The sequence below is a fragment of the Meriones unguiculatus genome, chromosome 8, assembly GCF_030254825.1.
Source record: "Meriones unguiculatus strain TT.TT164.6M chromosome 8, Bangor_MerUng_6.1, whole genome shotgun sequence".
Lineage (NCBI taxonomy): Eukaryota > Metazoa > Chordata > Mammalia > Rodentia > Muridae > Meriones > Meriones unguiculatus.
Genome location: NC_083356.1, coordinates 75,620,949 through 75,636,127, shown reverse-complemented (window position 1 = coordinate 75,636,127; position 15,179 = coordinate 75,620,949). Strand labels below are relative to the sequence as shown.

At 53.4% G+C, this 15,179-nt stretch overlaps 1 protein-coding gene across 7 annotated transcripts in view; it reads left to right on the top strand.

Annotated features, from left to right (window-relative positions):
• Ralgps1 (Ral GEF with PH domain and SH3 binding motif 1) overlaps positions 1–15,179 on the top strand; it is a 234,753-nt gene that overhangs the window by 200,092 nt on the left and 19,482 nt on the right. For 4 of the 7 annotated variants that reach the window (XM_060389972.1, XM_060389970.1, XM_060389971.1 and 1 more), the window contains exons 11-12: positions 332–399; positions 9,490–9,616. In XM_060389972.1, coding sequence (XP_060245955.1) covers positions 332–399; positions 9,490–9,616 — 195 coding nt within the window. Of the gene's footprint in view, positions 1–331; positions 400–9,489; positions 9,617–10,677; positions 10,836–12,819; positions 12,872–15,179 lie in introns of all 7 variants that reach the window. The other 3 variants (XM_060389968.1, XM_060389967.1, XM_060389973.1) reach the window with 2 other exon arrangements.

Here is a 15,179-nt window from a genome sequence, read left to right as displayed (position 1 = left end):
CCTGGCACTCACGGGTGTCATGAATTTGGCTGAATAAGGTGTATGGCTGGCTTCTTTCTCCTTGCTTTCTTAGGCTCTACGCTGTGCTTCAGCCACAGAGTTGTGAGTAAATAAGCAAAGGCCAGCTGTTCATTTCACTCCACCTTCCTTAACTTACAGGACCCAGAAACTCTGGGGAGGCATTAGAGGGAGGAGTTGTGATCCGAAGCAGATCCCACAGTATCCTGAGTTGTGTAGCCATTTCACTCTTTATCAGCCACCCTTGCCCCGACAAAGCTGTTGTCCTTTCCTTCCCAGGCCTCTCTGACCTTGTAAAAATCTTTGGTTTCAGGTTATCACTCAGAATCGAACCAGGAAGCAGCTCTCCGAGACTCGTGTCATCCAAGGAAGATCTTGCAGGTATCATAGCTTCCTCAAATGGTACAAAACCATTCACAGCCCCGACTTGGCTGCCAAGCTAGGCCCCATATGGAGCCCAAGAACACAGTGGGTTCACTACATGGCAGGTTCAAGTGTCCCTGCTTATAGCCCCCTCCCCCAGCCTGCCAGACTCTTGATAATGTGGGACCCCAAGAGATCAGATCCCCAACTTTCATGCACAAAGTACAGAAAACCCTATGCTCTACCCCTAGACTACCCTGACCCTTGTCCTTTAGCCTGCCCCCACACCTGAGATTATGTGCCCCAAAGGGGTGCCCAAGATGTATCCGACACATTAGATTATCACTTCTGAGGGAGACACACACTGTCACCAGCAGTAGGAGCCTAGGATCTGCTGTTAGAGGGAGGCTCTTGCATTACCTCTCTCTCTCTCTTTTTCTGGTCCTCCGTAGCCTTATCTACAGGAGGGAGTAGAGACCCATATTGCTCTTACAGGATTTCATGATACTGGGGGTGAGCACAGGCCTGTCATTAGCTCTGCCCACGCCTCTCCACTGGCAGAGTGTATTTGGTGTCAGCTGCTTTGTTGTTACCATCCTAACAGTGTCCCTTTAGTCATTGTCCAGGCAGCTCTGGGGATGGGGTGGGGGCCGATCAGCACTGTGTCTAGGGAGATGTTGGAGGGGTGTCTAGCCACACATCCTCCTGGTTGCAGCCCTCTGTCACTCCCAGGGTTCTGAGCCACTGCACCTTAGCCAAAGAGCTTTATCCCTCTGGACCATACTTTCCTTGTATATAAAAATGGAGATCATGAAGCCGTCATCCCAACAAGACAACACTGAGACACTGTTCAGGACCATTGGGGCTGCTGAGTTAGTGCGGTCTAGAGTTGTATTTTTCATGGCATCTCCCAGAGCCTTGTATTAAGTGCCTCTTGCCTCAGCTCCCATCCCTAGAAGCCTACTGTCTTTCCCTGGCGAATAGCCACTGGCAAGGGTGGTTCAGAGAGCTATGGTCCTGGGTAGGTTTCCACTCTCCAATCTGTCCGTGCTCTAGAACTCTTCCCAAGTGAACTGTTCTCTGAGATGCTCAGTGCTGCACACTCCACCTGTAAAATGGCTGCGGTGTACACATCACTCACTGGGCTGCTGCTAAAACACGGAGAATCTGGCCCGGAGCGCTCTCATTAGGGGCGACACTGCCATGCTGCTGAGGTCAGTGTGATTCCGTCACTGAACTAGCCTCCAGGCTTCAGCTAAATGACCCTGCCCAAGACCCAAACTGGGCCTGGCTTCACTGGGGCAGCAAGCTCTGGACCCCAAACCAACCACCACCTTTCTGAGTAGGATCACGTGGCCACGCACATTCCTATCTCTGCCTGTGTGTGCAGCTGTAGAATGGGGTCCTTGAGCTGTAGACCCCATGGCCTGCAAAGCATGGCTTGCATGGCCTTCCCATCCTCTTACAAGACTTTGTAGGCCCCACATCATACCTTTGTGCGGCCAGTAGCCTGCATGGCCTAACCCTCAGTCAACCGTGTACTCATTTGCCCTATGTCTGTTTTCTCCGACACAGTAAAAGCCCCCGAGAGACAGGTCTGGGTGTGGGATTCCTACAGCCTGACATACAGTGAATCAGCTGCATCCCATTCAGCCCTAGCCCTAGAGTTCCTTGTTGGGCCCTACAGGCACCTGTCTTTGAGGGCAGCTGCAGCATGGGCTGGCTGCTGACTCTGCACAACCTTCCAGAGAAGTGCTGAGCCCAGCAGTTCCTGCTTTGCAGAGAGAGCTCAGCTCAAAGGAGTGTTTTCCGCTAACTTTCCAAATCCCTGGCTTCAGCCCCAAAGCAGGATGTCAGGGTTTATGTTGGTCACCAGAGAGCCGGTGACTTTCTAGAAAGTTCATAGCCATTCAGTGACTCAGGTTTCCCTCCTGAAGCCTCAGAGGAAAGATAAGGAGTGCGGCGGCAGCATGGGTCATTGCATCCCAGGGTCCTGCAGAGGGCAGGCGGTGGGTCAGCTCCAAGGGAGTCTTCTGGGCTCTGGCAGTTAGACTGAGCTGCGTGGCAGGATCTCCACAGGACTCAAGGACAGGAATGTGCCTCTCGCAGTCCCAAGAATGGGAGGAACGTGGCCTCCCTCCACTCCTCAGGAGGGGCTAGGCTCCAGCTCAGAGCTGTGCCCAGCAGTTAGATACCCCCACACTTGCCAAGGAAAAGCCCTTAGATGTGGAGCCTTAAAGGCTCTTAGGCTGCAGGTCTGTGGGTGAAACACTTGTTAGGAACCCAGGTACCTGGTAGGGGCCCCAGACTCATTGGAGCTCATGTCTTAGTTGTGGAGATAGGCAGCAAAGGGCAAGTAGCCAACAGCATACATATTTGGAGCCAAAAAGAAGCCAGTGTGAGCATACCAAGATGGTATGTAGGTGAGGGGCTATCTGTGACTCTTTTTCTAACCAGCTCCTGCCAGGGACTGGTAGACCTTGACCCTGCACAGATAGTAGTAGCCATGACCTTCGCAGGCGTCTTGATGAACACCAGCCACAGCCTGTGAGCTACAACTGTTCTCTTGGCCTCTGATGGCCCTAAAACCCTGCCAAGAGCTGCCTCCACTTTCCTCTGGGGGAATGGCCATGTGGGCAGTCTGTCCCCACAAGGAGACAGCAAGAAAGGAAATGGGGGAAACTGACTCAGTTTCTGATCTGTAGAGAAAGAAAAGGCCAGGGATGCTATGTTTCCAGTTTCCCTCTCTGTGTGATGCTGTTTATATAGATGAACTAATATTTTCCTGGAGAGAAAAAAAATCACACGTAATGCTTATAATGTTGCCCACCCCCACCCCCAGAGGGCAAGTGATGTTTGTGTATGTCTTGGAGCTGGAGAAGACAGTTCCAGACCTTGCAAGCTTCCTCCACATGGCTTCCCCTCAGGACAAGTTTCCTCTGAAGATTCCAAAGCCATGCCTGAGCTCAGGAACATCCCAACCCTGGCCTCTCTGGTTCTGCCCTCTCAACCTTAAGGGTGATCTCCTGCATACCTTTCTGTCTGCATGTTCACTACCTGGTGGCAAGAGGCCTGCTGCCAGGCCAGCAGGCCTATATACAAAGTCTGGCTGTAGCATGTCTGAACTGTGGGCTCAGGAAGGCCTCGGGGCAGCTCACAACCCAGGGCTGTGGAAGGAGTTCCCCTGAGGCTGTGCCAAAAATGCTGTTACTGGCACAATGCCTCTTGGGAATGTGAGCTCCTGGCTCTCTTAGGCAGACTCTGATGCCATCTAAAAGAAAGATGATGTGAGGTTGCCACCTAAGCACCAGACCCACATCTAGTCTCTGCTCCAGTGCCACCTCAGAACTCAGGGCAGAAAATTCACTTAATGTCACATGTACATTCTGTGTGTCACAGCGTCGGGTCAGAGCTGGCCTGGAGTCACTTGGAGGGGTTGTCTCTCACACACTGGGACCTGCTGTGGCTAGAGCTGGGGCAGCAGTGGTGGCGGAGCACACAGCTGCAGCCTCTTCATGCTGCCCGGGCTTCCCCAGAGCACAGCATTCTCTTGCTTAGCACCTGGCTGTCCCCAGAGCAGACAGCAGGAGGGCAGCTAGAAAATCATGAAGTAACTTCTTCATGAGCCAGCTTCCAAAGCCAGGGCTGCCTCACCTCAACATTCCCTTGGTGCTGATTCAGGTCCAAGGAGAGAGGCCAGAGACCCTACCATTCTCTGGAGCCAGGACTTTGTGGTGCGCTCTAGGCAATTCGCATAAGGGAAGACCTCCGACTCATCATCTTCACCATAGATGATCTGGCTTAAGCACCTTTCCAAGTGGCCCACATGCTCACTGAGCGTACCCAGCTCCTGCCTGTCGAGCCCTGCCCCTGGGTCTCCCAGCAGACAGGTGGGCCTTTGTCAGTCTTCTCCCACTCCCTTTCTGTAGGTGGATAATGGGGTGCTCCCCCAGGTACACACATGGTGGAAGTGGCAGATCCCACTGGTGTGTTGGGGGTCAGGACAGGTCTGTCACCTATGTCTAACACATGGAGCATGAAGGGTACGATGAGGGCTCTATCCCTATCATCCTGTGTTCTTGCTCAGGGATTAAGTACCTGCCTTGGATGATAGACCTGCATGTCTCTGCCTTTCCTATAGGTGTGTGTGTGTGCTTGTGTGTATTTTAAGAGACAAAGGGTATCATTATCCAAGGCTGCCCTCAAACTCAATATGTTGCCCAAAATGGCCTTGAATGCTGGGACTGCAGATACGTGTCACCACACCCAGTTTCCTACAGATACACTGAGTCACGCAGGTGTCTGTAAGACTCAGAACCGCAAACTTTATCTTGTGTTCAGTCCCCTTGCCTCATCCCACTGTCCAGCTTGGCTGCTTGTGGCAACAGAGTAGCAGTGTGGCCTTCTCCCTCACTGAGCCCTCAGCTTGCTAACCACAGCCCCATTTGTAGCGGTGGTGCACAGCACCCTCCAGGGGGCAGTAAGAAAGCTGGTTCTCTGGGACACTTCCTTGTATGTCCTCAACTTTGGCAGGTACAAATACCTCTGAAGCCCATCAGTCACCTTGCCACTAGCAACTTCCTGCTACGACGATACACTCAAACCCTCCATGCTCTCCAAGGTCTTACGAGAGTAGAGCCATCTCATCCCCAGGAGGCCAGGGTAGGCCCTCATTCTAGCAAATGCGAGTGCAGTTTACCGTCCTGTGGCCACCACTGCCCTCTCCTTGGAGTCACCTTCACATCCACAGGGCTGAGTAAGACACTAGCTCTCCCTGGCTCTAGTGTAGAGACTTCTTTCAAGGCCATCATGCTCTGTGGAGCACCTTTGAAATGCTTGATGAAAAGGGAGCCTGGGGGCTGGAGAGATGACTCATTGCGTAAGAGCCAAGCAATGTCTTCCAGAGGTTCTGAGTTCAATTCCCAGCCCCCACATGGTGGCTCACAACCATCTATAAGGGGATCTGATGCTCTCTCTGTCCTAGGCATACATGCAAATAGAATACATCATGTATAAACAAACAAGTCTTTAAAAAAAAAAAGAAAAGAGAAGAAAAGGGAGCCTGGGCAAGAGGCTAGACTTCCCTCTCGTTAATGCCCGTCCTCTGCAAACCTTTTTCATGCTCATAATGTGGTCCTCTGAGAAAACTAAAGGGCTAGAACCAGGCAGCTTGAGACTTAAGCCTGATCTCTCCAACTCCACGACTCTGCAGAAGCCCAAGCACCTGGAGTGCCAGCAGCTTCCAAACATCTTTGGTTCCTACTCTCTGTGGCCTGCGACTCTTCACCTTCTGGCTGCTAGGAGAGCACAGTGCCCCTTCAGCCCAGAGGTGACTAACCCTGTTTCTCAAAAGAAAATGAACTGCACCTTCTGCGCAGAGACAGATCTTGGCTCTCAGGGAGACCCATGAGAGCTGCATGTGTGAAAAGCAGAATGTGTGTGAACATGGAAATGAGCGGCTCCCAGGCCCCACCAGAGACCTGGCTGTGGAAGAGATTCCACACAAAGACCATACAGGGGCCCAGTGGCCTAAGAGCTGCAGGGTTTTGGCAGATCCAGAAAGGCTGAGTCCTGGATCTCACAGTAGGGCTCTCTGCAAGAAGCAGGTGGGAGGCAGAGGATACTGGACCCTTCAGTCAGGTGACAGCCCACTCTGGCCACTGGAGGCTCAGCGTTGCACTGGCTAGAGCTGCAGATGGCACAGCTGCAGTGCCTCGGGAAGTGCAGGCCAAGGAGGAGATGACATGAGCCCTTGTCCAGGGGCTAGCGGCAGGACTGGAACCCAAGTCCTGTGACTTCAAGCTGCTACTTTCCCCCCTGCCACAGCTGCCTCCCATTACTTTCCAATGTGTGAGACTTGGAAAGCCCAACTGGAATGAGACAGTGCTGGCCCAGTGTAGGACCTGGCCACAAATCCATGAGAAGAAGTCTCTTTGTCCACCATGTGCTCTGCTTGCAGCCATGCCCATCTGTCCAGTGGCCTCCAGATGTTGGCCCCACACTGGACCTGTACCCCCAGATCTGAGTTCCAAGAGCACACTGCTCCACACAGGGTCACTCTCAGTTCTCTCCACATCTCTGCCTCGCCCACCCCTAGATTATATATATATATAATATATATATATATATATATATATATATATATATATATATAATATATCTAACCCTGCAGCTTCCAATCATGTCCACATCCAGCTACTCTTCAGCCAGAGGAACTTTCTAAAATGTGGGTCTGAGCACATTGCCAGGCCTCACCTTGTGAACTCGGGGCTCTTGCTGGGGCCCTGCTGTCGTTTCCCTCTGACCCTTTGCATATGCTGTTCCTTCTGCCTTTGTCATTGCCCATGCCAGGCTCTTGTACCGGGCGGGATGTTGAACTTTCCAGAAGTTGTCTTCGATCCCTCCTATGTTCCCAAAAGTGCTGTGATACTGTGATGCTTACATAATGTCAAATGGACAAAGTGTGTACCGTTGGCTCTGGCAGTGAGCAGATGCTAAGTCAATGTTAGAGATTATCGTTATCTGCATTTTTGATCCTGCCATGCTGTTGGCAGAATTGGTGCTCTTGCCATATTGATTACAACTGCGCTCCTCCAATCAGAGCCTGTGTTCCTGCTGGCACAACTACCTGGTTGCCCCCTCTCCCCTCTTGACCGTTGACAGTTACTCTCATGCAGGCAGAGCATCATGATTTTTCCTGTCTGTGATGTAGTTCCAGTGTTTGGCCCAGGGGCAGCCTCAAGATAACAGAAAGAGAGACGCTGTATGTTTACCTCTTCACAGGAAGCAACAAGGACAGGATTCCTATCCCTCATTCACAGATAGACCCAGGGCTCAGAGGTAGCCTCCCAAGGCCACTCAACCTGTAAGCACAGAGACAGATGAGAGCCCAGGCCCCCCTTCCTCCAGGACCAGAGTCGCTCTCTGTTACCATACATCATCTGGGATCCTGGCCACACCAAGGCTGTTAGTAGAAGATCATTTTTGTTTTGTTGTTGTTAACTGTTTTGTTTTCCTATTCCAATCAGCGAGGAGTCTGTTGGGCAGTATGTTGGTTTCTTGTAATGAAAACCAGATTTTTCCTTTCAACATATCTGGTTGCCTACAGAAACTGTCAATTCTCATATGGTCTAATAAAAGTGCTGAAGAAACAGCCGCTTAAAGAGCTTTAAAGATTATTCATGGAAAATTTATGCTGAGGAAAAATAGAGCAATCCTTTGAGATAGTCAAGCTGCATGGTCAGTTTTTCCAGCTGTCCATGCCATATCAGGCTAGGCAGTGGGGCCTGTGCTCTGCTGTGCAGACCAGAGCCCCAGCTCACCACCCTACCCTGCCTAGGGACATGACCAACAAGCCTGCCAGAAGGCACGTGTCCTGGCACTGTCACATGGGGGCCACCCCAGGCTTAGAGGGGCAGGAACATGAGGCCTTTTTGGTAGCAGAGGGTGTCACTTACTGGCAGAGAGGCCCCTCATCTGGGTCCCAGCCGAGTGGAAATTCTTCTGTTTCCGCGTCAGACCTAGGCTGTTGGTCAACAATGTTGGGAGAATGTTGGGGAGGAGGGAGCCGGGACCTAGAGTCCAGAGAGCAGCAGCAACCCTGACACAGGCCCAAGAGGCCAATGCTCTTCCACCAGGGGGGCCCCCCCGCCCACCCTCCCCAGCCGGTCCAGGGGCATCTGAGGCCAGGCATGCCTCCCAATGCTCCAAAGCAGAAAGGAAAAGGGCGCATCCAGGCCTAGCCTTGGAGAGAGAATCTAGAGTTGAGTGGAAGCAGCCAAGGCAACTCTGAAAGGCTTGTGAGAACTCAAAGCATGGTCAGAGCTAGAAGACAAGAGCTACATGGGCCAAGTGAGAGTGAGTGTCCTCAGAGGGGCCAAGGGAGGCCACAGCCTACTTTAGCCATGTGGCTGTGTTACATCTCTAGGGGCCCCCCCACCCCCATAAAGTACACTGGAGCCGGTGAGCTGGGGCCTACATGTTTGTGCTGTGCTGCTCACAACTGGTACACAGTGGATGCTGGGTCTGCCGCCCTTCCCTTTCTCAAGGATGTGTGCCCAGCACCAGAACTCTGAACTCCTGACATTCCTCCCCAACCCCACAAGCCTGCTGCACACTTGAGTTTGGATCCTGCCTTCAGTATGTAGCGGACCTATAAGCCTGCCATCTCCTCTGTCTAATGGAGCAACTAAGAGTGCTCAAGGCTCACAGTGCAGCCCCAAAGCACAGCGGCCTGCCCTGATTGCCGTCATGGTCATTCCTGCCTCACCACCAGGCCCTCTGGGCTTCCACTTGAGGCCTCCTGCAGAGGATCCTTGCCATTTGACCTTTAGCGAGCACAGGCAGGGTGGAAGCCCAGTGACTCAAGCAGTGGGGCTGTCGTCTTTCTATGGTTGCTGATAAACAAGGAGCTCCACCCTCTGGAGTCTTCCCTTAGGACAAAAGCAAAACAAAGCAGCATGCCGCTCATTCCTCTCTGGAGCATCTGTGAGAGCTGTTTCCTCAGGGGCAGAGGCATCTTGAGTCCCAGAATATAGGCCAAAGGGTCCTCCTGGGGCCACTGCAGGGTCACCTGAGAGCCTGGGCATTGATGTGACCACACAGGCGCAGCCTATAAGCACAGCCCATTCTTCAAGGTAGAGCTGTTGTATCTTGTGGAGAGGCAGAACCTCAGAGTAGCCAGTGCCTGCGTGCAAAGCCAGGGACACAGGTGTCGCCAGAGGCATAGGTGCAGTTTTAGCCGGCCCAACTCAAGGCCTTCTGTGTACACCTCTGGCCTTGTGAAGTCCAGGAAGAACCTTTGCTTTAAGGTCATGCCTCTGGTTCCTGCTCTTATGGATGAGTCATCACCCAGCTGCCTGGCAGAGCTGCCCAGCTACTGGACCTGCGTACCTCAAGCCTTAGCTCTCGGAATTGGTGATTTTGGGAGGGAAGGATCAGCATCTAATGGGTGGGAAGCTGCTGTAGGCTTCATGTCAGCCTTGTCTTACCCATGACAGTTCAGGAAAGGGCCATACCCCAAACCTAGAGCCCAGTTCCCCTAAGCCTCTACCCTACTCTTGCCCCCATGACTTCTGTAATCACTCCCTCTCTCTGCTGTTTTCATAGGCCCTTCTGCCGGCTCCAGCTCCACCAGGTTTCGCCGGAGGCCCACCTGTCCTGATGCGTCTATGGCCGGCAGCCTCCCCACACCGCCAGTCCCCAGACACAGGAAGAGCCACAGCCTGGGCAACAAGTGGGTGACTGAGCAACCCTCTTCTGGGCTGAAGGAGTCCTGGGTCCTTCCCCATCCTCATTTGGGAGCTCTTGATGTTCCTAGCAGACACACTCTCCTAAGGCTTGTGTGAGCTTGGGAATGCAGAGGGTGACTGGCAGCGCAGTCTGTGTGCCAGCAGCAGGGACCTAGGCTCAGGAGCTAGTGAAGACATGGATCCAAACTTGGTTGACAGTTCATTTAAGGAGAGCTGAGGCCAGCAGAGACCAGTGCCTATCCTCAGGGCAGCAGTAGATATCTCACTGGCCCTGTAGGGCCAGTGGCTCACTGCTGGCTCACTGGCCCTCTGGGGCCCACAGCTGGGGGACATGTAGGTCCTCGGCATCACTGGGGATAGCCATGCCTGTATCCCCTGGGCATTGGTCACAGGTTCCTAAACAGGGGGCACTCTTTCTCCCATCCTCTTCCCTTCCTTCCTCCCTCCCTTCCTCCCCCTCTTCCTTCCTCTCATCTTCCTTCCCTCCCTTCCTCCTTCCTTTGCTTTGAGCCTTCCTTCCACCTGCATCCCAGCACTAAGGAACAAATGTCATGCCTCTGCTGGCCCTAGTGGAGCTCAGAGGCAAGAGCAGGAGGACAAAGTTGCTTTGGATTCCAGGTGCCTCCTCTTCTCTAGATATTGCCACACACCTGTGGACACCATCTCACCAAACCATGCATACCTCTGAGCAGCTGCTGCCTTGCTCACTGTGGGTCCAGTGAGGGTCACAAAGCTCTGACACTCCTCAGGATGGCCCGCCTGCCCTTCACCTTGGCCTCATTTCACAAGCCTCATCATCATCCTGGGAGACAGGCAGGGCAAAAGCAACGTTAGTCTCCATTGACAGATGGAGAAGTTAAGGCTCAGGAAAAGGATGTGACTTGCCCAAGGTCACACCATGAGAAGGGGCAGAGCCTGGGCCACCAGTGGGCTCTGGGCAGAGGCGTTTCCAGCCGCTAGTCCCTGGCTCTGGCCCCAGGGCCAGCGCGCCACTGTGCTCCCAGGATAAGGAGCTCTGCCTTCTCTCTTCCTCTCCGTTTTCCAGTATGATGTGTCAGTTGAGTGTAGTTGAAAGTAAGAGTGCAACATTCCCATCGGAGAAGGCCAGGCACCTGCTGGACGACAGCGTCCTAGAGTCCCGCAGCCCCCGCAGGGGCCTCGCCCTCGCCTCCTCCACCGCCATCACCAACGGACTCTCCCTAGGTAAGCGTCTCTGGCCTGTCCACGCAGGCAGGGGCAGCAGGCCCAGTGTGTGCTCCGTGTCTGTCTCTGTGTCACCGTACTGTGCCCAGTGGCCCCTCACCCTTAAAGAATGGCTTCCTCCAGGAGTTTTGCTTCAGGAAAGAGCCCTGGGTTGGCCTTCTCCTTCTGGTGGTCTCTAAATGGACAGTCAGTTGAGAGGGAATCTGGACATGAGTCCAGTTCTGTCCCCTGAGGCCAGCTACTACCTTGGTGACATTTATGTCCCAGGGGAGTCCAAAGCCCTGCTTGGAGCAGTAGGTGTTTGGGCCATTGCTTCTGCTTATCTTTACCCAGAGGAACCGGAAAGGAGGATGAAGATGAAGCTTCAGGGATGGCATTGTACCACTAGACTGTGGCAGAAAAGGAGCTTGTGTCCATGGAGTTTCAGGGACAGGGCTGTTGATGCCATTCACAGAGATGTCACCATTAGGACTGAGCTAGCATGGAGATAGCAGATCATCTAGGACAGGTGACTCTCTCCTATGATTTCCGTCAGCACCCCAGTGCTCTGTTGATGGCCTTTGCCTTCCAGTGTACCTGTGGATTTGTTCGCTTTAAACAGCAGAGAGTTCTCCCTGGGCTGGTGTTGGGTTGGTACCTGTCCTGCTGCATTTGAGCTGGTGGAGACAGTGGGGCACAGGTCCCGGAGCTTGGAGAAACAGGCCGTAGACACGGGCGGGCATCTCACACCTCATGTCCCTGTGAAGTTAGGCCGGTGTTGGGAGGGAGTCACAAACAGCTCCAGTTCAAGGCAGCTGCCTCCTAGAAATCTGTGACAAGTCCCATATCTGTCCTCACCTTCAGAGGGGGTCACCCTGTTTGGACACAGGCAGAAGTGTAGGAACTGTGGACAGTGCTTCTTAGGCTCATAGGTGTGGCTTGAAGCGGTCCAGGCTTCTGGGCTGGGGAAAGGTAAGCAAGCTTCTTCCCCCAGCCTGCACTGTGCTCTTGGGCACTGGTCCCTCCAGCCTGCCGGGTTCTATACACAGACTTCAGCTTAGACTGTATGATGAGACCTGGGTTCTTATGAAGGCCCATGAGAGCCTAACTGAGCCGGTGCAGCTGTTTGACATCCAGGAAACTCTGAGCTGTGCCTGTGTCTGGGCTGCTGTTCCTGAGAGCTAGTCAGGTGCTGTGCTGTCCGGCATCCAGGGGAGATCACAAGGTTGTTTGGCTGTTGCTCATCAAGTCAGGGAACTCAAGACATTTTCCTGCTTGAGTTGAAAGCTCTGAGAAAGTGGCAGTGTGTGCGTATGCCCAGATGGAGGCAGTGCTGGGCTCCTCCGTACCGTACCACAGGGAATGGGAGTTCTGCTCAGGCCAGGGCTCCTCCCTTACACTTTCCCACTGCTCAGTCTTAGAGGTCTTTCTGGCAGAGCCCTGAACTTTAGAACCTGCAAAGTCCAAGACAATACAGAGGCCAGGTCCACAGATGCACATGCCAGAGGGAAGCAGGGTTGTTCACGTAAACCCAGGGCACAGGCCTAGCCAACCAGGGTGCCCCGCTCAGGCCCAGCAGACCATGGTCATCTCCAGAGTGTGGGCCTGGAGGAGGATAGGAAGACATAGGATACCAACTCGGGCCTTGGCAGTGTCTCCACAGGCAGAAGACTGCAGTGACCATCCCTTGAGGTCTCTCCTGTGTCAGCAGATGCACCCTGACCAGCCATGACCATGGGGCAGCAAGCAGGCAGTGGTGCAGACAGACCTGAGGACTCTGGCCTTACGCAGTGGGAAGAGAGTGGAGGGCGAATGGTGGGACTGGATGTTCTTTGAATCCCCCCAGAGAAGAGACAGGCATAGCAACAGAAACTCAAGTCTTTTTGTGACCCACAGGGTCAGGATGCTGTGAGCTTGGGGACTGGGGCCCAGTGACCAGGAGCCCAGGAAAACAGGCCCCTCTCTCGGAGGCTGCCACGCTCACTGATCTGTGTTCCTTTTCCAGGCAGTAGTGAGAGCTCAGAGTTTAGTGAAGAAATGTCTGCAGGGCTGGAAAGGTGAGTGTGGCCTCAGCAAGGCCTCCCTCCCTCCCTGGGGAAATCTCAGGGCCCAGGGAGCTAGAGTCAGGGGCCACTACCCCTCCCACACCTTACATATGCACAATTACACTGTCACACCTCTGTGTGCACACACTAAGCACAAATCCCACTCTTACACATGCACATAGGTAGACATGTTAACTCACTTATACACCCATGCGTATGCAGGTGTATATACAGACTCAGAAGGTGCCTCCCTCCTCCTTTCATCTTTTTGTCAGCTGGCACCCAGAGCACTTGGTCTAAGTCAGCTCCAGGAAACCTGGGAGTGTGCTAGGCCTGCAGTGAGTTCTGGACATGGAAGCCTGCGACTCGCCTGAAGTCTTGAGGTGGACACAGGGCTCCCTCTGGTGGTATCTGAGAGTATTGCATCAGTGCAGCCTCAGGCCTTGGACATTTTTGAACCAGGTGTCATTGTGGTTCCCATCAGCCCATCTGCCCCAAGTATCCATGCTCCCATCAGGCTCCCATCAGGAATTCACCCACAGCATGTACTCCAGGCCCCGGTACTTCTTGAGCCACCATCAGGAATCCAAGAAGACATGGCACTGCAGGTGCTGAAAGGCACCCTGGTGGCTAGAGGTCTGACGACACACAGGGAAACCCAGGGATGAAAAATGTGCCCAAGATGCAGGTTCCCACTGTCCTTCCATGGAAAGCTGCTCCTCCACCAGTTCCTAGAGGACGGTGTTTATCTGTGTACTCTCACAAGTACATATAGATACAGGTACATAGCCCTGTGTGTACATGTGCACAGAGTTATACAATCTATGTATAGACGTAGCCATGGTTACACATCCTCACATGTACACATGCAGTTACAGGCTCTCACGTACATACTCACGTGTTTACATGTATACGCACATATACTCACACATGTATACACACCCAGTTACGCTTAATGCTCATACTCAGTTACATATGCACACACCTGTGTGTGCACACATCGAACCCAAATTCCACTTACACATGCACACAGGTGGACACATTCTTAATTCACGCTGTGGGTGTCTGCATTCACATGTGTGTGCGGTATGCATTGTACCACACAAAGTACACACACACGCACCTGTGCATACTTCCCACGGGGCAGAAAGGCTCATTGGTGGACACTGCCATGTGTAGATTCTCCGCAGCCTTGTTGCTCCTCCCTAGCAGTGAAAGGAGAACCCCACAGGCCCCCAAGAGACAGACTCCAAAACCTGTGGTCCTGGTGGGGATTCCTGGGGGCATCCTATAAGAGAAGGCCGAAGGCTTCCCAGCACCTCCCCTGCTCACACTCAGGCATTAGGCATGGTGTTAACGTCCGTAGCAGCACACCCAGCCCTGTGTGTTCCTCCTCTGTTTGTCCTTTCACTCATTCATTCCTTCTTTCACTCATCAGTCACTCAGTAGCTGCCTAGTTAGCACTGCCTGCAGGACAACCACAGAGGTAGAGGCTGTGGGCCCTGTTAGTGCAGTGACCGCAAGTGGTGCCAGCAGGAGAGAGGGTGGCACGGGGGCACACTTTGCCCAGTGGAAAGGATGTTGTAGCAGTTGGGACCACTGCAGGCAGCCGTATTTGTGTGATCTGGGTCACTGAATGTCTACAGCAGATGCTTTTGCGTGGACTGTTCTGAGCACCAGCCTCCTCCTGGCTCTTTATGCACGTGCCCAGCCCTGCTTCCAATAGCCTTTGATCAGCTGTGCCTACGGGAGCTTTGAGCAGCTCTGCACAGAGGCCATCCTGGCCTACTGCTTCTTGGTTGAGGAGAGCAGGAGGCCACTTGCTGTAGAAGTCAGTGGGGCTATGATGGGCGCTGGTCAGGATCCAATCCCAGGCAGGGCAGAGGAACAAGAAGCTAGCAGAACCTCCCCCAGCAGCCCAGCTGTAAATCTACTTCTACCTTGTATCAGCCTTTGTGCCTATTTCCAAGAGGCGTGAGAGCAGTCTGGGCTTTTCTGTAGACTGGCCACAGCAGAAGAGCACCGTCCTGTCACTTCACAGTTCAGTCACCATCTTGTCACTTCCTGAACCTCCTTCATCCTAACCTTCAGGCAGCCAAATGCTCCGCCCCACTGGGTCCTCTGTGCACTCTCAGGTCTCCTTCAGACTGCATGCCCCTGGCTGGTCCCAGAGACCAGCATCTGCCAGAAAGACCCACTCTGCCAGACCCTCACAGATACTGTAAGGTGCACCATCTACTAGAGCAAAGGCAGAAGGCGTGGGGGACGGATGTGCAGAAGGGGACCTGGGCCCTGGAAGGAAGGTATGAAAAGGGGCGGG